The sequence below is a fragment of the Lepidochelys kempii genome, chromosome 7 (assembly GCF_965140285.1).
Source record: "Lepidochelys kempii isolate rLepKem1 chromosome 7, rLepKem1.hap1, whole genome shotgun sequence".
NCBI lineage: Eukaryota > Metazoa > Chordata > Testudines > Cheloniidae > Lepidochelys > Lepidochelys kempii.
This window is the reverse complement of record NC_136386.1, coordinates 14,515,914-14,537,974: the sequence shown is the minus strand read 5'-3', so window position 1 is coordinate 14,537,974 and position 22,061 is coordinate 14,515,914. Positions and strand designations below refer to the sequence as shown.

General features: G+C 39.9%; 1 protein-coding gene across 9 annotated transcripts in view; it reads right to left on the bottom strand.

The window, feature by feature from the left end:
- The window catches only part of LOC140914094 (contactin-4), a 664,334-nt gene that overhangs the window by 121,749 nt on the left and 520,524 nt on the right, over positions 1 to 22,061 (bottom strand). For all 9 annotated transcript variants that reach the window (XM_073351153.2, XM_073351159.1, XM_073351157.2 and 6 more), the window contains 3 exons: positions 18,201 to 18,404; positions 14,186 to 14,288; positions 12,844 to 13,028 (listed from right to left, as the gene is read on the bottom strand). In XM_073351153.2, coding sequence (XP_073207254.1) covers positions 12,844 to 13,028; positions 14,186 to 14,288; positions 18,201 to 18,404 — 492 coding nt within the window. The remainder of the gene's footprint in view (positions 1 to 12,843; positions 13,029 to 14,185; positions 14,289 to 18,200; positions 18,405 to 22,061) is intronic.

Sequence of the window (22,061 nt, the reverse complement as noted above, 5' to 3'; positions counted from 1 at the left end):
GAAACAATGTTAATATAGAACTTAAATAGACCTCACAACCAAAAATGGAGAGGTGGACAAGGCTTACCCCTTCCTACCTTTCCTACTGTTATACTTTAGGCTTGTTCATTACATGCATCCCAAGAGTCATAAAAAGGGGAGGTCGTGAAACATAGCAAGATGGGTGGCAACTGCTAGCACTGTATTGAATAAGACATGAAGTAATGAGTTCCGGCACACATTCCTTCTCTCAGTGCAACAGGTTCCAAGATTTAATGCTATTTGCAAGTTACAGCTGACTGCACAATTTGTCTACATGGCTACTATTACTATTAGCATCTAACTCATAACTTTGAAGAAAGCCTTAGGATACCCTTTGTTATGAAAGGACTCTATAAAACCTCCTTTTTGTTTTGTTCATTTCCCACTTCCCAAAAAAACCCCAAATTGCTCTTTTTAAAAAAATAGACAAAACAATCTGTCAAGGTTCCTCCCCCACTCTGAACTCTAGGGTACAGATGTGGGGACCTGCATGAAAAACCTCCTAAGCTTATCTTTACCAGCTTAGGTCAAAACTTCCCCAAGGTACAAAATATTCCACCCGTTGTCCTTGGACTGGCCGCTACCACCACCAAACTAATACTGGTTACTGGGGAAGAGCTGTTTGGACTCGTCCTTCCCCCCAAAATACTTCCCAAAACCTTGCACCCCACTTCCTGGACAAGGTTTGGTAAAAAGCCTCACCAATTTGCCTAGGTGACTACAGACGCAGACCCTTGGATCTTAAGAACAATGAACAATCCTCCCAACACTTGCACCCCCCCTTTCCTGGGAAATGTTGGATAAAAAGCCTCACCAATTTGCATAGGTGACCACAGACCCAAACCCTTGGATCTGAGAACAATGAGAAAGCATTCAGTTTCTTACAAGAAGACTTTTAATAAAAATAGAAGTAAATAGAAATAAAGAAATCCCCCCTGTAAAATCAGGATGGTAGATATCTTACAGGGTAATTAGATTAAAAAACATAGAGAACCCCTCTAGGCAAAGCCTTAAGTTACAAAAAAGATACACAGACAGAAATAGTTATTCTATTCAGCACAATCCTTTTCTCAGCCATTTAAAGAAATCATAATCTAACACATACCTAGCTAGATTACTTACTAAAAGTTCTAAGACTCCATTCCTGGTCTATCCCCGGCAAAGAAGACGACTACAGACAGACAGACCCTTTGTTTCTCTCCCTCCTCCCAGCTTTTGAAAGTATCTTGTCTCCTCATTGGTCATTTTGGTCAGGTGCCAGCGAGGTTACCTTTAGCTTCTTAACCCTTTACAGGTGAGAGGAGCTTTCCCCTGGCCAGGAGGGATTTCAAAGGGGTTTACCCTTCCCTTTATATTTATGACACAATCAAATGAAGAAAATCTACATAATTTGTACAGTGTGTTCTGTGGCATAGTTATATTGGAATGTCATATATAAATTGCCTCAGGTGAAATTATAAGAACTCAAATTCTATAATAGGTGAGATTTTAGATCTTTCTTTTTCCTTTTGTGGCTATCAATCTTACATTCCTTGCATAAGCAAAGATTTCACCCATGCAAATGGCAGCTTTTTGCCTGTGCAATCCTGGACTGAAGGACTGAGCCAGCGTTTATGAACTGGAAGGAGCAATCAGATCCCTACTTTTAGAACATTCCAGTCTTTATTTTATTCGGGTTATAAAATCTTAAAATCCTAATGTAAATAATTGCATCAAGACTCAAACTTCTGATGCTGGAAATGATCCAAACAGCTACAGAAGCTATTCATTTCAATCTCTTGTGCAGCACCTGTGAGCCACAGAGTTGAACGATACCCCAGTGTTCATCCATTCTAGTTATGTGAACTGGTTAAGCTTTTTAACCTAATGCTATTTATGATGCAGACAGCTATTGTGAAAGCTTAGTAGGTCAATAATAAATCTCAGTGACAACAGCAGGGCCCATTGTTTCACAGGAATGCAGTTCTGTGGTTCTCTTTGGGAGACATTTTTAATTAGGTCAAACTCTCCATTGAACCACTTGTTCTAGAGAATACAAGACATTCTCCTAATTTAGTCTTATGTAAAACACCAGGGCTGGTTCATGAAGTAGGTGTATTTGAGCCATCAGCACCAGCTACCATAATATAATGAAATTTTGACATCCTCCCATTGGGGATCATACAAAGAAGCAGTAAAGTGAGACAAAGCTTCAAGCAGGCTAATTTTTTTTTAAAAAAAGAATAAGGGTGTAAGGCCAGTTGTGCATTACAAACTTTTAATGGCATAGCTATGTAGGTCTGGGGTGTGATGAGGTGTGATTTGTGACTGACATGGGGCTGTGCTGGCAACAGCTGCTAGTTTAAAGGCAGCTATATTGAAAAAGCTGCTTCTTTGTTGGTAGAGCTTCTTCCAGATCCCTGAAAACTCCGGAAGGGAAAAGCTAGGTCATTAGACATCATAAAAGCAGCATGGAAGCTAATTTAAGAATAATATTAACATCACAAGAAATTGGCATATGCCACATCTATGAGAGAAAGGAAAAAAGGGCAAGAAAAAATACAAAAACAGTTGAATGGATACGAGTATTCTTTAAAGAAAAGAAATCCATCTCAAGTGATGGAATCAGGGCCTGGAGCTCAGTCTCTGGCAGGTACAATGTAAAGTAGAGATTAAGGGACACATTTCCAAAGCCCTGCTTACCTTTTACCACATTCAAAGGTTTAAAGGTTTAGTTTAGGACATTTAGACAGCTAAGTGAGTAACTATACTCACATTAGGGCTGCCAATTTGGTAATATTTAAAAACCAGACACTCCAGCAGCTGTGCTGGAACCTCCCTCGCCCTGCCTCTTCCTCCCAAGGCCCCACCCCTGCCCTGCCTCTTCCTCCCAAGGCCCCACCCTTGCCCCACCTCTTCTCCCAAGGCCCCACTTCTATCCATGCATCTTCCCCCCTCCTTCCCCTCACTTGCTGCTTTTCCCCGCCCAGGTCAGGAGGGACTTGCCTGCTTTGCCAGGGTTGGGAGCTACAGCTGCCTGACGCAGGTAGGAGGGGGTCCTGGATGATGATCCAGCGCCACCCCGCCTCCGCACCCACGGTAACTGGACTCTGGGTGTTCTGGCAGTAGAGCTGACCGGACACTGTCAGGTCCCCTTTTTGACCAAACTTTCCAGTCAAAAGCCAGGTACCTGGTCACCTTAACCCAAATAATATAGTCTGGCACTTATATGTCTAAATAGCCTAAGCTGAGTTTGCAATTATTGCACAAATTGCAAGTGCCAAAAAGGAGACCCAGCTAAGGCTGGACCTGCACTAAAAGGGTTAAAAGCAAGTTTGAAGATGAAATAGACAAAACTAGCAAAGATGTGTCTGCAGCAAAAGAGCGACTAATACACATATTGTTAGATTCACAATTGCTATATATAGACTTCAGTGGAGCTAAGCCAATTTATAGCAGCAGAGGACCTGGCCCAGGCTGTGTAATTCATCATGAACAGCAGATACTCTACTGAAGGGCTACAAGACTGCCTATTGTTGTATCTATTCTTTATGAAGAGGCTGAAAGTGAACCTGGGAATCAGAGCGGAGAGCCGAACACTACTACTAACTAAAACAGTTGAAAAAAATAATTAACAATAAAGCATTTTTTTGTTCTGAAGCACTACACAGTGAATGATGTTTGCCCCCTATGAGGGACAATTAAGCACACCTGTTATATGGGACAAAGAAGAACATAGTCTCACTAATTTATACATCCCTAATCTGTTAGAATTCTTAATGGCCATGTGAAGGCAGATGACAAGCTGTTTCCTTTTCTCTACCCTCAATAAAAAACAAATGATAATCCACTTATCTAACAAAGTCTAACAAAACTTCAGCAGGTTCATTGGCTTGAATGCTGTATCCTCATCACCTACCCTTCAGCTGTTTGTGTCTGGAGAAAGTAACCCATTCTGGAAAGGGATTGTCTTTCCTCTGTTTGTACAGCACCAGCACAATCCTGACTGGGGCCTTTTGCTCAATACTATAATATCACTGAAGTAGAAGTAGTAGTTCGCCGCTCCAGGCCAATGGGGGCTGCAGGAAGCGGCGTGGGCCGAGGGATGTGCTGGCTGCTGCTTCCCGCAGCCCCCATTGGCCTGGAGCAGCGAACCGCAGCCAGTGGGAGCTATGATTGGCCAAACCTGTGGACGCGGCAGGTAAACAAACCGGCCCAGCCTGCCGGGGGGCTTACCGATCCCTGCATTTGACATTATGTTGCCCAGTTATACCAGTCTATTTCCTGTTTCATAAAACATTTTGTACAATCACATATTTTCTTTTTTTGCCTTTTGTAATGGCACTGATAATCTTGTGTTACAGACTCAGTATACCTTTATAAAGGGAAACAGTATGCTTGAAGTTTTTGCTATTCACTCACTTATGCACCAGACTGCAGATACTGCAAGAATCTGTGGGAAGTTGGAATGTCTTATGATCATCATTCAAACTGTTATTTTTAACTAATAAACTATACTAAGTATCACACTGATTTTACTGTATTTTAGCCAAACAGTATTTTATTTCACCTTAAGTCTTTTTGGACTTTAAAAAAATAGCCTATGATTTCAAGCCCCAGCCCTATAAAGACTTACTGCACCTTGTTCTTGGTACACCTTTCTGGCAGTGTAAAAGGGACTTAGAAGCAGGTATAATATAATTTACATTTAAGGCTGCTTTACATTGCCAGAATGGTATAAAGTGGCCTTATCATAAATGAGACTCAGACCTTTGGACTACAGTAGGATTACTCATGTGTGTAAAGGATTAAGGAACTATACTGGCAATCAGGAGAGTTGGGGTCACTGCCCAGCTTTGCCACCAACTTTCTGAATGACATTGGGCAAGTCAATTAATCTCTCTGTTCCTCAGGATCCCATCTGTATAATTAGGATAGTAAGGCTATGTCTACACTAGCACTTTTGTCGGTATAACTTATGTCCCTCGGGGTTGTGAAAAAAACACCCCTCTGAGCGACATAAGTTACACCGACAGAAGCGCTGGTGTGGACAGCCTTATGTTGGCAGGAGACGCTCTCCCACTAGCATAGCTACAGTTGCTCATTGGGGATGGTTTAATTATGTTGACGGGACAGCTCTCTCCTGTCGGCATAAAGTGGCTAAAATGGAGATCTTACAGCAGTGCAGCGGCATAAGTACAGAAATGCCGCTGTGAGGTCTCTACTGTAGACATAGCTTAACACTCCCTTTGTCTGTCATGCACATTCAGGCCCCCAGACTTGCAAGCATTTACTTAAATTAACTTAATTTTATTCACATTGAAGCTAATAGGCCTACACATGTGCTTAAGTTAAGGATATGCATAAGGGTTTGCAGGATCATGGCTTTCATTTGTAAGTTCTCTGAGAAAGGGGCAGTCTATAAAGAACAGTTTCTTACCCTACAATAACTGTGGTTATTCATCATGTCATCAGTGTGGATTCCATTATAGGACTGCATGTACCTTATGCTCACAAAATTGGAGTCTTTTTACCATCAAGGTCACATATACGCCCCAAGCCTCCCAGTGCTCCCATATGAGGGCATAAAGGATGGTGCAGGGCCCTCAGATCCCTCACAATCCAAAGACCATGTCACTGAGAACACTGAAAAGTGGGGATGGAGGATGATCATGGAATCTGCATTGACAACAATCTCTGTAACCCAAGCACCCCGCAGTGGCCAGAGGTCACTCTACAGCACCCTGCCTCAACTACCTACTCTCTTCAGGATCCTTTAAAAAACTCAGTTTAAAGGTAGTTCAAACAATCCCCTCCTAAGATCCTATTTATTGAGTTCTCAGGCACATATGGGCCCTTTGGGCCTCAAACCCAGTTCAGTATCAAAATAACGCTTTCAAACATAGCTCCCTGCGGGACTGCCCTTCTGCTTCTCCCACAGCATCTCCTGCCTAGAAATTGTCCTCCTTCACAGGTCTTCCCAGCTGGGCCTTTGGAGTCTCTCCCCAGCTTGGACAGGGTCTCTCTCAGGCCTCTTTGCCTCAAGAGCTTTCTGCACTCTTTCCTGCTTCTTGAGCTTTCCCCTGCTGACTCAGAGACTTTCTGTTCCCTGCAGTGTGTACAAATATAGCCAGAGTTTCCTGGGGCTCCCACCTTCACTGCAACCTCCTGCTCCTTTTTGTACTTGAATTACCTGATTCCTCTCAGGTGGAGATCATCTTGTAATGGAGGTTGGCTTATCCCCAGCCTCACCAGCCCATGAGGCAAGCCACCCTGTTTCAATCTCAAAGAACCACAGTTACAGTAGGGCAGAGGTGGGCAAACTACGGCCCGCGGGCCACATCTGGCCCGTGGGACCCTCCTGCTCGGTCCCTGAGTTCCTGGCCTGGGAGGCTAGCCCCCGGCCCCTCCCATGCTGACCCCTCTTCCCCCGCAGCCTCAGCTCACTGCGCTGCCAGCGCAATGCTCCGGGTGGCGGGGCTCTGTAATGCCTAACTCACTTTTGAAAATGATTTAGGCTCTTAAGTCACTTTTGGGTAAATTTTTCAAAAAACACGTAGTCTCACTGAACGTCAATAGGGTTTAGGTGCTCAAGTGCTAACATCACTTTTTAAAAATGGGAGTTGGCACTTTTGAAAATTGATTTCACTTGCAAAAGTCCTTTTAAAGACATCATGTAGCCATTTGTTTTCTGTATTTTACATTATTTGCTATCCATGAAAACTTGTTTTACATGGGACTTGTAAAAGAGGTGCATGGCAAAGCTGAGTGCATTTGCTCAGCTGGTGTGGGGCCAGTTCGCACTGGAACAGCTTACTGGGACGTTTGCCATGTGGAGGATGACATTTTGTTCTCAAACTACATGGAGGATGCAGAGCAAAATGGTGTCCACCGCCCAACATGTGTGTGAGGTCAGAGTGGTGGGGGCATCCTGGTAGTTGTCCATTCAGGACTACACCACAGTGTGGAAGTAAAAATCAGAGCTGAAAACATGTTTTGCACCTTGAACAGACATAGCTTCATAGATTCCAAGGCCAGAAGTGACCACTGTGATATCTAGTCTGACCTCTGGCAAAACACAGGCCATATAACTTCCCCCAAATATTTCCTTTTGAACTAGAGCATCTGATTTAAAAAAAACATTCAGTCTTCATTTTAAGATTGCCAGTGATAAAGCATCCACCATGACTCTTAGTAAACTGTTCCAATGGTTAATTACCTTCACTGTTAAAATATTACACCTTATTACTAGTCAAAAATTGTCTAGCTTCAACTTCCAGACATCGCATTTTGTAATACCTTTGTCTGATAGACTGAAGAGCCCATTATCAAATATTTGTAGATACTTACAGACTGGTACTCACCCCCTAACCTTACCTTTGTTAAGCTGAATAGATTCAGCTCCTTGAGTAAAAGACTCAAAGAGTAGTTACCAAGAGTTTACTGTCAAACTAGGAGGATGTATCTAGTAGGTTCCCTCAAGGTTGTGTCCAGGGTGCTGTACTAATCAATATATTGATTAATGACTTGGGTAATAGGATATGCTTACAAAATTTGTGGATGGCACCAAACAGGAGGGATTGCATGCATTTTGGAGGACAGGATTAGAATTCAAAATGACCTTGATAACATGGAGAATTGGTCAGAAATACAAAATGGGGAATAATTTGCTAAGTGGTAGTACTGGAGAAAAAGATCTGGGGGTTACAGTGGATCACAATTTGAATATGAGCCAACAATGTGATGCAGTTGCAAAAAAGAGAAATATCAAGCATACGTGTATTAATAGGAGTGTCATATCAAAAACATGGGAAGTTATTGTTCTTCTCTACTAAGCACTGGTGAGGCCTCAACTGGAGCTGTGTTCTAGTTTTGCGCACCACACTTTAGGAAAGATGAGGACATATTCGAGAGGGTCCAGTGGAGAGCAAGAACAATGATAAAAGGTTTAGGAAACATGACCTATGAAGAAAGGTTAAAAGAATTGGGTATGTTTAATTTTGAGAAAAGAAGACTGAGGGGGGCTGTTATAAAGAAGATGGTGATCAATTGTTCTCCATGTCCACTGACCATAGGAAAAGACCTTAATCTGCAGCAAAAGACATTTAGGTTAGATATTAGGAAAAACTTTCTAATTATAAGTATATATAAGTACTGGAATAGGTCACTAAGGGAGGTTGTGGAAATGGAATCCTTGTCATTGGAGGGTTTTAAGAACAGATTAGAAAAACACTTGTCAGGGATAGTCTAGATTTACTTGCTCCTGCCTGAGCACGGGGGACTGGAGCAGATGACCTCTCCAGGTCAACTTCCAGTCTTATGATTCTATGATAAGCCCTTTTGGGTTATTAAAACACATATTGTTTGCTTGTGCTCCACTTACCAGGCGATCCAAATCATTGTGGCAATCCAAATCACTGTGTATCAGTGACCTGTCCTCTTCATTATTAACCACTCTCCCAATGTTTGTGTAATCTCAAAAGTTTATCTGCAATGATTTTATGTTTTCTTCTAGGTCACTGATAAAAATGTTAACTAGCAGAGGGCCAGGAACCAACCCCTGCAGTACTCCACCAGACACATTTCTACTCAATGATGATTCCTTGTTTACGTACACTTTGAGTCCTATCGGTTAGCCAGCTTTTAATACCTTTAATTGTAGCATGTTAATTTTGTAGTGTTCTTGTTTTTTTAATCAAAATGTCATGCGATATGGAAGTCTATTACGCCAGTACTATTATCTGTATCCACCAAAGGAAATAGCATTGGTGTAATAAACTTAGACTTCTGTCATTTATAGAGCTTGCTAATAACTGATTTTTAAGTTTGCTGGCAATTCTAAAAATAAAAAAATTGTTTCAGATCAACGCAAAACTGAAATCTTTAGCAAATAGAAAAACGGAAAAAATATTGTTTTGTTTTTTTAAGCAGTTTTTAACTTTTAAAAAAATAATATTAAAGGAAATTCTAAAACAAAAAGTCATTCTGAATAAAAAATTCAAAACATTTCTTTTAAGAAATGTTAAAACAAAACACTGTGACTTTTTCATTTTTTCGTTTTTTTGTTTTTTTGACCCAATTCGTCAAAACTGGCACAAACTTAAGGCACATTTCAGTGTCACTGAATAGCGTTTTTTGTTGAAAACAGTTTCAGTTAAAAAATTATGCCCAGCTCTAGTCACTTACACTTCTACAAAAGGAATGTAACGCTATGATGTGGTAGCATTTTGCTCCCACGAGGTGCAAGACAGAGGAGAATCATGCTCACTGATTTCAGTACAATTATAGCAGGGATGTAGTTGGCCCATTTTTCCTAGGAATGTTTTTAATCACAGTAGTTGAAAAGGCAGCACCATTGTTTCTTTGTGTTCTCCCATCAGTCTGTGTCCAAAGTTGTCTCCTGTTTTATATTTAGACTATAAGCTCTTTGGGACAGAGACTGCTTTTTGTTCCATGTTTGTACAGTGCAGTCCTGGCTCATGACTGTGCATCCCAGGAGCCCTGGCAAATAATAAAAAATAATTATAAATAAAAAAGTTATCTTGATGCCGGTTTTGTGAAAGGAAAAGCAGCTCTCTCTTAGAATTAGCTCAGAAGAGTCTCCTTGGAAAACCGTAAAAGTGTTGGGTTTTTACCTCTGCATAATATATAAATCTTTGCTTCATGTAAGGTTATCAAGTTTAAAATTTCTGAGCCGTCAGATTAAAAATGGAATTCAGGTTAAAGTGAATACTTCATAAATGTTTTGGATCAAAACATATTGCTCTGACTTCTGACTTCCAAGTTCAATCAGTTCAATGAGAAAGCAGAAGCTAGAAGCCCAGGAGCCAGTCCAAATGATATGGCAATAATGCATTCCTACCATCTGGGAGCCCTGGATCTGGTAATAGGCTCAAGTTTAAAGGCTCACTGCATTGCAGAGGGAATTTGCACACCTTCTTCAGCAGCAGAGGTTCAAACTAGATCGTGTTATGAAAGCTCATTTTTTCAGCTCAATAGGGAGCAGATTGCAAAGCCAGGTATACCATACAACATACCTGTGACTGCTACTGTGGTGTTGTATGGATAAGCAACACATAAGGGCTAAAAAAAAAAAAAAGAGAGGTACGTCTCCAAACTTAATTCACTCGTATTCAGGAGTTAATCTCAGACACAAAACACCTGGTTAGGTATTGTGTGTGTGTGTTATGATAGCCTCTTATGGTAAAAAAAACAAGGAAAGCAATGTTTAAGTCAGGATTTGCCATATACTTTTAGTTGAGAAATACAAGTACTTATAATTATATTAATTTGGTACATTTTCTAATAATGAAGTAGGACAGCTGGATAACAGGAATGCATGCCTTTGGAAAACAACAACACAACATATTTTAGTGTCTCAAAACAGAGAAATCTATGGAAGAATACATCTGTCATGTTTAATTATTCTTTCCTGCAGCAATGAGAATGCCAAACAACTTTCGTGTCACTGATATGCTAACAATGGGAAAAGTCACACAGAAGAATAAACATTGATACAAGAGTGAAATACAATACAAGTCAGCCTTTCCTGACGACTTTCTGAAGCACCAAAAGTGGTTGACAAAGGAGGTATGCCTGGGTTATCTACAGCAAGCAGGCAAATTTGAATTTCATTTTCTTTTTTTCCACCTGTTCACAGATGTAGATAACTCAGTTTAAAAGAGTAACACTGTTAGAGCCAGATTTTAATCTCTGAGGGCATGCATTGTGATAGAACATTTCCCTGAGCAATGCTGCAAGTAAGTGACAAGTCTGATTTTCCATATCAAATACTCTGGAGTGTTCCTCTTTTTAGGCTGTGAACGTTTGTCCCACTAGAACCAACTTGAAAAGCTGTAACAACCTTAGTTATATTTCCATAAAGATATAACATTTCCCATCTTTAAAAAGAAAAAGGATTAAAGGAAAATGCTTCCATTCATTCATGCACCACTCATATGAGGTATTTACACGAAGTTGCTTTCAGTATGAAAATTTTAGCCTTTATATGAAACTCAAGGTCAAATTTCAGGACCTATGTTGTGAAAATGGTCTACATTTTCAACATTAAATGGGTGCCAACAAAAAAAGGTGTCCTTGAAAACTGGAAAGATTATGCCAGCCTCAAAATGACACTACTGGGGATAAAAAAAAAAAAGATAATATTTTAATTTAATATCTTCCAAATAAACAGTGGAATTTGCACTGGTCACCGGTCACAGAGGAACAGTTCTGGAGACTGAATGCCTCTATTTGCCCAGAGAAAAGGTAGGCGCACAGGCAGCAGTAGAACAAGCTTCCCAGCATTGCACTGCAATGTGCTTCAACCCCGACCTGGAGGAACAGGGTTTTAGGGATAAGCGGGTAGCTCAGTCTCCGTCATCCCATAAAATCCTGACCTTCTCTGCCAAGACTGCTGATAAGTATGACAAGTGACAGCAATTGTGGTTGTGGCTTTTGTGATGTGGACAATTGTCCACTGGGAATTGGATTGAGGTCACCAAATTCATGATGCTTACTGCTTATAATCTAACAGAGGTTGTGTCAGCAATGCAGTGGAGACATGCTGTACTGTCGTGGTGGGGAACATAGATTTGGTCTTGAGTTCAATCCAGCCTCCCAGGCTGATAGAGCTCGGCACTCTAAAGAATAACTGTGCTCCGTACCAGTGCACGAGAGAGAATATTGGGTCACGCTTGAACAACTGGTCCCTCAGTGGAGGACACCAACGTGCTCCAGAAGAAGCTGTGTCTGGAAATAGAGTGGTAACTATGACACAGGGATTTTTGAAGCTTGTTGGGAGTGTAAAGCAAGGACAACTCTGTGTGTGTGTGTGCGCGCACACACTTGCATATTCTGCAGGTTCCAAAAAAATAACCAAAATGAAAAGAAATCCAAAACCATGAACATTTTTAGCCAGTGCTTTCTTACCTTTAAAAAACACAACATGATTTGCCCTTGTACCCAAAATGAGCAAATCTAATGTAACTTAGACCAACTCAAACTTTGCAATTGCAAGCTCAGTTCATTTCCTAACGGCTGACACAGTTTGGGGCTGAGTTTCCAATAGATGATCATGTATCTGCAGACACTTCTACTAGGATTAGAGGCACCAATACAAGCTTAATCAGAGGCCCATGTAGGGTGACCAGACAGCAAGTGTGAAAAATTGGGATGGCGGTGGGGGGTATTAGGAGCCTATATAAGAAAAAGACCCAAAAATCGGGACTGTCCCTATAAAATCGGGACATCTGGTCATCCTAGGCCCATGCATTTGAAATTTTACATTTATATCGTGCTCAGATCAATACCCATGATTTGACTCTAACAAGAGCAGATACAGACAATCTTTGGAGTGGGAAGGATTAGCCAAGCACTGACTTGGTTAATCAACAACAGTTTTCAGTCTGTGTAGTGTTACCACCAAAACCCCTTCTAAAAACAGCCCAGTTAAGAGCAATTACCAATGATTAATGAAGGGCAGCACACAGCTCTCATAATAAATCACAAATCATAACCACCAGAATGCCTCATAGGACTGTTAGGTTTGCAGCTATTTGTAGGCAAAGGCAAATAAATTGCTTTACAATTGCTTTCTGTGTGTTACCATGCCAGTCTCCTTTCCACAATGCATTTTTTCATTTCCCTCACTTCTTAGTCACAATCAATATGCCCTACTCAGAAAGATTTTATTTTATTTCAAATTGTACTTGTTGAGCACTACTGCTGGCAAAATAAAATAATCAAAAAAACATAAAAAAACCCAATGACATCCTGACAAGATGTTTACAACACATTGCTTGTGCGGCAATAAAAAAACAGGAAAGTTGTCATTCTGCTTACCATAAAATGTAAGCTGCCCTCGTGCCATGTTCTTTCCTCTCACATTTTCAGCCACACACTCATACAGACCAGCATCTTCCTGCTGAAAGTTTGGGATTTCAAGAACTCCACTCGATTTTTGTCTCCTGGCTTTCCTGGGTATTTGTTTACCATCTGCTCTTCTCCAGCTAATAGTAGGAACTGGGCTGATAATAAGAATAAAGCAAAAGAGCCTCATAGTAAAAGCTACATCCCGTTATTGGGTTATTAATTCATATTTTGAAAAGTAGAACCAGTAGAAGTTCTGTTTCCCTAAAAGCAATAGTTTTGTTCATATACTAAGTATAGTGTGCTGTGACTCCAAACTGCAAGCAACGGACACAATCCCTAGATAAACCTCTCCCCACCTTCCCTTCTGACTTTGGGAATCAGGACTAGAACTTTGATCCATTAACTCCAAAAACACAGGTGTGTTTCACTTGAGATGCAGAGCATGTTCAATCGCTGGTTACAATAATAGGTCCTTTATTCTCTCTGTGGGTCAGTCACTAGAGGGTGATTACACAAACACATCCACCCATCTTGATATATTATGCATGTTGCTAAGTGAGAGCTGCTTGCCCACTAGAAAACATTTCAACAAGCACTTCACAGGCTTAATTTTAATTATTTGATTTGATCACCAAAATCTCAATTGTGTATTCCTGATACTTCTCTTGGAAAGTGAACAATGCTATTCTTTTGATTTTATGTCTTCCTGGGCTTAAGCTTAACTCCCACTGAAATTCAGAGGGAGCAGGTTTGGGCCCCATATTGGTATAGCATTGGCCTGATTAAGATAACTGTTTCTCTGATCAGTTCCCTCTGTTTCATATACGATGACCTTTCTTTCCACAAGGTGAATACTCTGCCAAAGAACTGGAGTAGTTTGGTCACTGATTCCATAATTTATTTTTTAATGGGTTTACCAGCTAGCCCATCATTCACATTGTCTGCGCTGGCCTGGTGAGCAGGAGCCCGTGAATGAGTGCCAACAACTCCACTTTCCCATCTTCCCCATATATGTGCTGAAAATGTATGGTAATTGCAACATGTGACACTTTTCAGAGCCTCTCAGGTGCCAAAAGAACCTTAGTAACAGAATATACCTAGATGCAACTTTACAAAATAAATTGTCTCTTTTCTTCTCCTTACCAATCACATTTTTCATGGCGGGTTAAGCTAAGACAAATCTCTTCCATGTAAAGGAAATCAGCAAATATCTATACTACAAATAAAGCAAGTGATTTAAAAAAGTATACTCTAACATACACTACTATTATACCCGGGTAAGCTAAAGTAATAATAATGAACCAAAACTTACTTTCCCAAGGCAAAGCATTCCAGTTTCACAGTTGTTCCTTTTGCAGATGGAACATTTTCTGGGAACTGCACTTCTATTTTTGGCTCATATTCACCCATCACCCCTGTGAACACATCATAGATGCTAAAGTGTGGCTGAATTTTTGTGATACATTCTCAAGTGTTCCTGCATTATCACAGAGCTGTTCTATACATCATTACTTGCCCAGTTAATCTGCTCATTTAAAACAGGGCCTGTCTCTAACAGCCTAGTACTGTGGACTCTCTTCCCATTTACTGCTAGAGGAAAATCTGCATCACAGCTCCCCTCCATCTGTTTAAGATTAAATTTCTTCATGGTTCCATTACTTTTTTGCTTTTGAATATTTAGTTCTTTTTCAGGTATCTTGTAAAATACGGAAAGAGATAATAAAGTAGGATCACCATCTTTTGAATAATGTAATGTGGAACAAATAGCCACTAGAAAAAGTTTTAAAAGCATTGGGGGCTAATCAGGGCTCCTATTAACTTCAAGGATTTAGATGCTTAGAGATCGTATACTGTACTAGTAATTTCTTGATCTTTAACTGCCTTATTAAATAATGTAACATGGCAGGATTTTTATGAAATTGTGTTTAAAAATTTGTGCACATAAAAAAGCCATTAAATTTATGATAAATTGCCAGATTTCTACTGACTGCAGAGTCTTAAAACTGGTACATATAATTTCACCGATAGTGATTATAAACGAAATGATGATCGTAGTTTAAATCTTAACTGTTTCTCTCTGGGAGGCCACCGTGCAGGACTGGGGTTTAAGAATGGGGGGAGTCCTGCAGTTTTGGAGATAGGGAACAGCACAACTGATGAAGAAAAATGACTGCTACCAATACACACTGATTCAGAATTTGGGCAGCATAGGTTCCCACAGAGTTAATTCTGATGAGTAAATCAAATATATTGAAGTAGTTCTGGTGGTCTTTTTTACTTATTTGCTGTATTGTCATGTGTGTCATTGCTTTATAAAAAGTACTGCATGGTGCAAGTTTAATGACAGCAAGAAGAAGCTGGAGAGGCTATTTGCTTTGCTTTTTCACAGTGGGATTGTTTTATATCAAAAATGCCCAAGATAAGTGTGTGTGTGGGCTAAGACTTACATCAAATCCATTTTTACTTCTTGACCTATATATTATCTGTTCTGATACAACAACAGGTTACATCACCTTCCTTCAATCCATTTGCTTAAATGAGCATTGTCTCTACATTATATAAAAAGCAGCTGCCACATGAAATCAGTCATCTGAACAAAGTATGTTTGTTAACAATACAAATACACAACACTTACTACCAAAACAAGACACATAAAAGTATCAGGGAACTCACAAGTGAATGTCACTAAACTAGGCATTTCAGTTTGAATTATTAGGCTCAATAGTTTTCAGCCTTTGGAGATTATAATATGGATGGAGCTGATAGTGCTGTCCATTTTAAGGCTGCCTGACAGTTTTCAATATAAGACCCTGTTTTCAGTTGCTTAAAACTTGGCGAAACTTCAACTGTTTGGACTGAAATTTTCTATTCTGGGGGTCTGCCTCAGGATGATTTTATTGTGTTTGTTGAAAATATCTGCCAAAGGAGACTGGGCCTGGGAACTAGGGGGGAGAGGATCAGGCTGGTTGGGCAAGAAAACCGGGATTGGGAGCCGGTGATAGAAATGAGCAGGACTGGGAGCCAGTTGGCCTGAGGAAAAACACTGAGATTGGACAAGGAGCTGGAGGAAAAAAGGGAGGCTGGGAATGGCTGGACAAGGTGACTGGGACTAAGATCCAGAGTAGGGGGGAATGGGAGCCACTGCACAGAACTGGTAGCCCTGGGGCAGCAGGGGCTAAGGTATCTTTAGGCCACATTTTTGCCCCGAGATCCTGGGCTGCTCCAGGAGCTGGTGAGACCCTTGGCATAAATTAGACAGCCCCAGGGGGCTGCACTGTTGTCCCAGGATGCAGTGCTACCTGGAGTCTCTGCTGTAAAGTGTGCTGTAGCCCTGTCCCAGACACACTCTCCCAACCTCCGCTCCTGACCCACACCCTACACCAGGGTTTGCAAGGGGAGCCTCAGGAGACAATCTTACGCCTGTCTTCCACAACGCCTGTGCCGGGGGAATCCTCCCGAGGCAGAACTGGGGTTTTTAAGGCCCCCTTTATGCTGCTAAGGCCCTTCAACCCAGCGTAAAAGAGCCAAAGTGGTGGAAAGGATCTCCACCTCAGGTTTTCTACAGGTGGAGAACATTTCATCCCTAGTCTAGCCTATATTTTTTGGGGAAAAAACCCCAAACCTTCCTTTTCGGGTGTGTGTGTGGAGGGGAGGCTTCCTATTCCACCTCACCATAGACAGGAATTCTGCTACATGGTTGCATGTTTAATCATATATAATGTACAGTAAATAGATTAATAACAGTTTAGTATATTTTAAGTAAAGTGGGAGAGGTACATTGTGAAATTTTCCCATGTAATTCTAATTGAAATTAGATGTAACTGGGACATTAATTGTTGATGAATAGGCCTCTTAGCCTGCTAATTTAATGATACAGCAGTCTAATGAGAATAATATGTCCTATATTAAGATGTGCTGGACATGTCGGCATAAATCCAAAAGACAAGCAAGACATATTTGCCAGTTTAAATACAATGTGGCTATTCTGTGGTTTCCATTTCATTCATTTGTGCTCTTTATATTTCTGAAATGTGCTGTGTTCTTTCTTTTGATGCATCATAGCATGTTAAGTCCAGATTTTATTGCATCACTAACTGTTGTATTAGAAACCAAGCTGGAAATGATTTTAGATGTTGCACACAATGTTAGTGACAAGCTTAGTTTCAAAATACAAAATTTCGCGCATCTTAAAGATACTAACTTTTGCGCCTGGGGAAATCTGACCATATTTTGCTAAATGGACATTATAGCACCTTTACTGTTTAATGCAATGTTTTCCAGGGCTCCTCAGCAGTTCAATTAAAATTTCAAGTCCATAATAAACTCTAGAGTACATCTCAAAGGAGTTGGAGTATGTTTAGGAAGGCAATTGGACCCTGTAAATATGTCAGTGTGAGTGTGCAGAGGAATGATTTGCTAAGGCAAAGCCCTTGGCAATGTGCTTCATAGTGAGTACCACTAGTAAGCATCATAACATTATGCTCCATTTCAAGAACAGCAGCATATACAGGGCCCAAACTTACTTCCGCTGAAGTCAGTGGAAGCAGAGTATTGTATGATCTGTGTAAAATATTGTTACTGAAGATCTTAAATAACATACAGGCTATTTTTATTCCTCATATGGAGCAGATGCTAATGGAAGACTTGACAGCTTTAAGCTTTCATCTTTTTCTTTCCTGCACTGTGGTAACCTATATGGGAGCTAAGGGCCAAATTCTGCTATCCATTACTCCATTGACTTCCTAAGGCTAACTTGATCATTTAAACACTGCAAGCAATCATGAAAATATGATTTATGTATCTACTCAAAAACTTAATGTGATACATGTCTATTTGTGGTATAAAATTAGAAATCTTTACTTATTTTCCCCTTCTTGTAGCACTCCTCTGACTACTAAAAATAGCATTCATTCTACTGGGAACTATTGCCTAAGCTAATAGCTTCCAAAACAGCTAAGTGTTTGTGTGATCATTTTTGGCCTGTATAAAATGAGCAAAACTGCAGCATATCCACTAAAATCTGTTTTCTTCCCTGTCCTTGCTCAAGTGTCTCCAAGTTTGTATTTTATTTTACAACAATCCCCTGCTATTGTGGCATCTTCCAGTGACAAAGTATCTTTTACAACAACAGCTTTAAAAAATACTGATTTCTATGACATAGAACTGCAAACTGAGTCTGTGCATTCTTCAAATTCTCAGTGGAACTTTAGGAAGTTGAGACTAATTATTTATCTTTACTCTGAATAAAAATTCAGGCCGTTTCTTAATATTTGCAGAATGATTGCTTCAAAAAAACAAACAATAACAACAAAAAACAGATATCTTACCATCATTTCTCAGTATCAAAGGAGTTGGGGGGCCCAGCACTTTATTATTTGTTACAGTGTTTGTCACTACGCATGTGTAGTTGCCCACATCAGATGTTTCCACCTTTGCTATGTACAAATTCCCAGTCTCTTGAGAAACAAAGCGACGATTATCCTGGTGCACAAATGATGGATATTCATTGAAGATCCATGCGTAAGTCAGTTCTAGAAGTAAAAGGTATTATTAACATAATGCTTTTTTAATTTTAAAATATGGTTCCATCCCAGGGCAGAACTGAAACTCTGAAAATGAATTTCTCCCTGTCTCTTGTACTTACAGTAAGGGGACAGTAACTCATAATGAAATGAAAATGTCTTGTTTGTACAATTATGAATATAATCTTCCATACGTGTACTGGTGCAGTGCTGTCTTTCTGAGTCTTCAGCCAGACAGCTACAAGCTCCAACGCCTCTGTTGCCCCTCAACTTTTCCAAACCAGAACAAAATGAAATTAACGAGAATTTCTCTAATTCTATTCTGAAACTGTCAAGAATCATGCCAATTTCACATGGCTTAGAAAAGCGATGAGCTGTAGCAGAGCCAGGCACTGGAGCTATTTATGGCAAAGATGACTCAAGAGCAGCCTTGCATAAACTGTAAAGAAGCAGAAATGCAGATAGACAGTACCGGATAGAATACAGCTATCTCAGTATCTCGCTTCTTTTTTCTGGACTAGTCATTAATTCGGGGAAAAAATAGTAAAAAAACCTGTTACATTTGGGTATAGATAATGTCGGTCTTGTTTAGTGGACTTTTACATCAATTGCAATGTTGATTTTTGTGAGACTTCTTTGATTTATACCCAAAGGTTCAGTTTTTAAAGAATTTAATCAAAAAATATCAGCTTTGTATGTCACAGCATCAATTAAAAGCAATCTGAACATTTTTTTTACAAATTTAAGAGCCATGATATCCTGTAGCTACAATAAAACATGTGTGTAGTCTTAAAAATGTACACATTAACACATTTAAAAAGGAACTGGTTAAAACTGAATATATTTTCCTCCTATACTGACCTACGTCCAGGCTTCTATTTTTCTCTTGCAAGTGTTGAAAACTTTAGACACAAAGCATAACAGGGAATAATACAGCTGCTACCATAGCATTTGGTCCCAATCTTGCAATGTTACCGTGCTGGCTGACTTTCATGCCCATGTAGAATTCCCAAGTCAAGGCCCCACAAATGTCTTTCTGCATTGATCACTTACCAGGATCAGGCCTTCCACCATTATGCAAATGAAATAGAGAACTATCATGAACCATTGTCTTTGGCAGGGAAACTTACTTTGTAGTTCACCTTTAAGAACTGTTGTGGACCAGCTTTCACAAGCAAATTCTACATCTTCACTTCCAAAACGGCGCATCAAAATTGTGGGTGACTATGTTTGTATGTGCACATAACTCATTGGGATCCACCTCCATTTATTTGAATTTATCATCCACCATATCGCAGAGAATTCAGACTTAACGGTTTGACAGGTCAGGACGTTTTATCACATGGAAACTAAGGGTGGAACAATTGTTATGCCTTTGTCACCAAGATCATATCTGTAACAGGGTGTGCTGACTCAGGCACTAACTCAGCACTCCATCACTCAAATCCCCATCTGTTTACGCTAGCTAACGGAGTTCTGATTGAAAGACAGGCAGTTGACAAAAGAGGATAATCAACTGAATGGGGATACAGCTGAGTGGCTAAGTGGGTAGAAGCAGGCCCAACAACTGGGCCCACATAAGCAGACAGGAAGGAAGGGTCGTGGGAAGGGTTGGTAGCCGGAAGGAAGGCAGAGGTAGGCAGGACTGACTGTTGCTGCTGCTAGTAGGGTTCCCTTTGCTAGAAGCAAGTGGGGAAGCTGGCTATGAACAGTAAATATATGTGAACAACACTATATGCTGTGGCCTGCTGGAAGAATACGATAAATAAAGGTGGTGGAGAAGGAGACCTGGAGAAGTTGTGATCTGTGATAAAGGCCTAAAAGGACTCACAAGGGACCACCCCGTGACAATCTCATTTTTCCTGAGTCATGAAGAATACTCTTAACTTTATTCATTCTTTCCCTTCAAGATAAATTATGGTGGAATCTGCCTTACTCTGTTCTTGTGAACTGTACGGTTTTATACTTTGGAATTTTTTAATACACTAAATTAAGTAGCTATAATCTTCAGTGTGACTAATTCGATAATACTTTAATTTATAACATGTCTTTGGAAGTTATTTGCAAAAGAAAAAACTGTGAGAGACATACTGCAAGTGATTGCAGAGTTTATAAGTTAGGTTAATGTAATATAACCCCATTATATTTGTCTCAGACTAATACCTAAACATTGAAAATGTTTGAGAAATTACAGTAAGGAAAGATCACTGTAGCTTTGTAAAGGGAACATTAATTATAATAAACAGCATATTCTTAGTTTAATACTCTAATGAGCCATAATTGTAATTGACCTCAAGTACTGTTATGTACTTTAGGAAATACATTCTGTCCTAACGTTCCAGTGTTTACACACATAGGAGGGGGTATGCAGTTTGTTGTGGTTTTCATTTTAGTTATTTATTTATTTAATGACAGGATTATAAAATATCTGCTTAGACCTCTTGGAAGATATAATTACGTTTATGTGGGAATATCTAATCATTGTATTTACACATGTGCATCTAATTATAAGTAACCCCATGCTGATGTCAAGAGGATACTTCGAATAAACAAGGTAGCACTTCTCAGCAGGCTTATTATTTCCTGCAAGCATTTAGATTTTTTTTTTTAATTTACTCATGGTGAACAATTAACTTGTTTCCCCCAGAAGCATCCAACAATAGACAAACATTTCTGCTCTAGAATGCAAACAGCAGCTTTTAGGTTTGAGTGAATCTCCACAGACCATGGTCCCCCCTGCAAAATAAGGAAAAGCCTAAGACAAAAATGTTATGTAGTAACTACAGCACAGTCAATGAATAAGATACTCAGCAATTTGTTTGACTCCAATTCAGTGTGAGTTTAGAAACCCTAGGCAAGCAGATACAAGAGTGAAGAAGGCTGTGTGGATGTTGTATGCAATGGGGAAGACTGATTTAAAAACCAACTAGTGATTTTGAGTACTTCAATTATTGGGAGCCCATCTTGAGGCAAAGTGGACAAATTTTCAGAGGCTGGATGCTCAGCACTTTCTGAAAATCAGGTTCCTTTAAGTTGTCTCAAGTTGGGTTTCCCTCCCCGACCCTCAAAATACAAAAAGAGGAACCCCAAATCACTAGCCACCTTTGAAAATTTCAGCCTTACTAAAGATCTAATGATTTAGTATCTCTGTCTTATGTTGATTCTAACACAGTTACACTGCACAGTACTACAGCTGTATAACTAATAACTGCTGTAGTAATAAGGCTTGAGGCAGCATTATCAAGTCAGATGTGCTGTGTAGTATTGAAAATAACTGGGTGATACTATTAAGAGTTCTAATTTTATTGTTCTAAAATAACTGGGGACTTTTTATTATTGTAGAATTACAGTGAGTTTGAATCAAGTGATATAATAAAAAGGATGGGAAATAAAGCAGACTGGAGAAGCCTTAAGTACATTTCTTTCTGTAGCAAAACATATATATTGTACATACTGTACAATACTCACTTTGATTTCCTTAGAGATCCCTGTGCAATATTTATGTCTTTTCAAACTTGACAGATTTCTTTTTATAAGGTTTCACATACTAATTGCTCTGGAAGTGACAGACAGTTCTTGTGCCATAGGCAATTTGTAACATCTGAGTAAACAGACACTTAAAATACAGTACGAGATAGCATTTGGTGATTCTGGTGGGTGATTGAA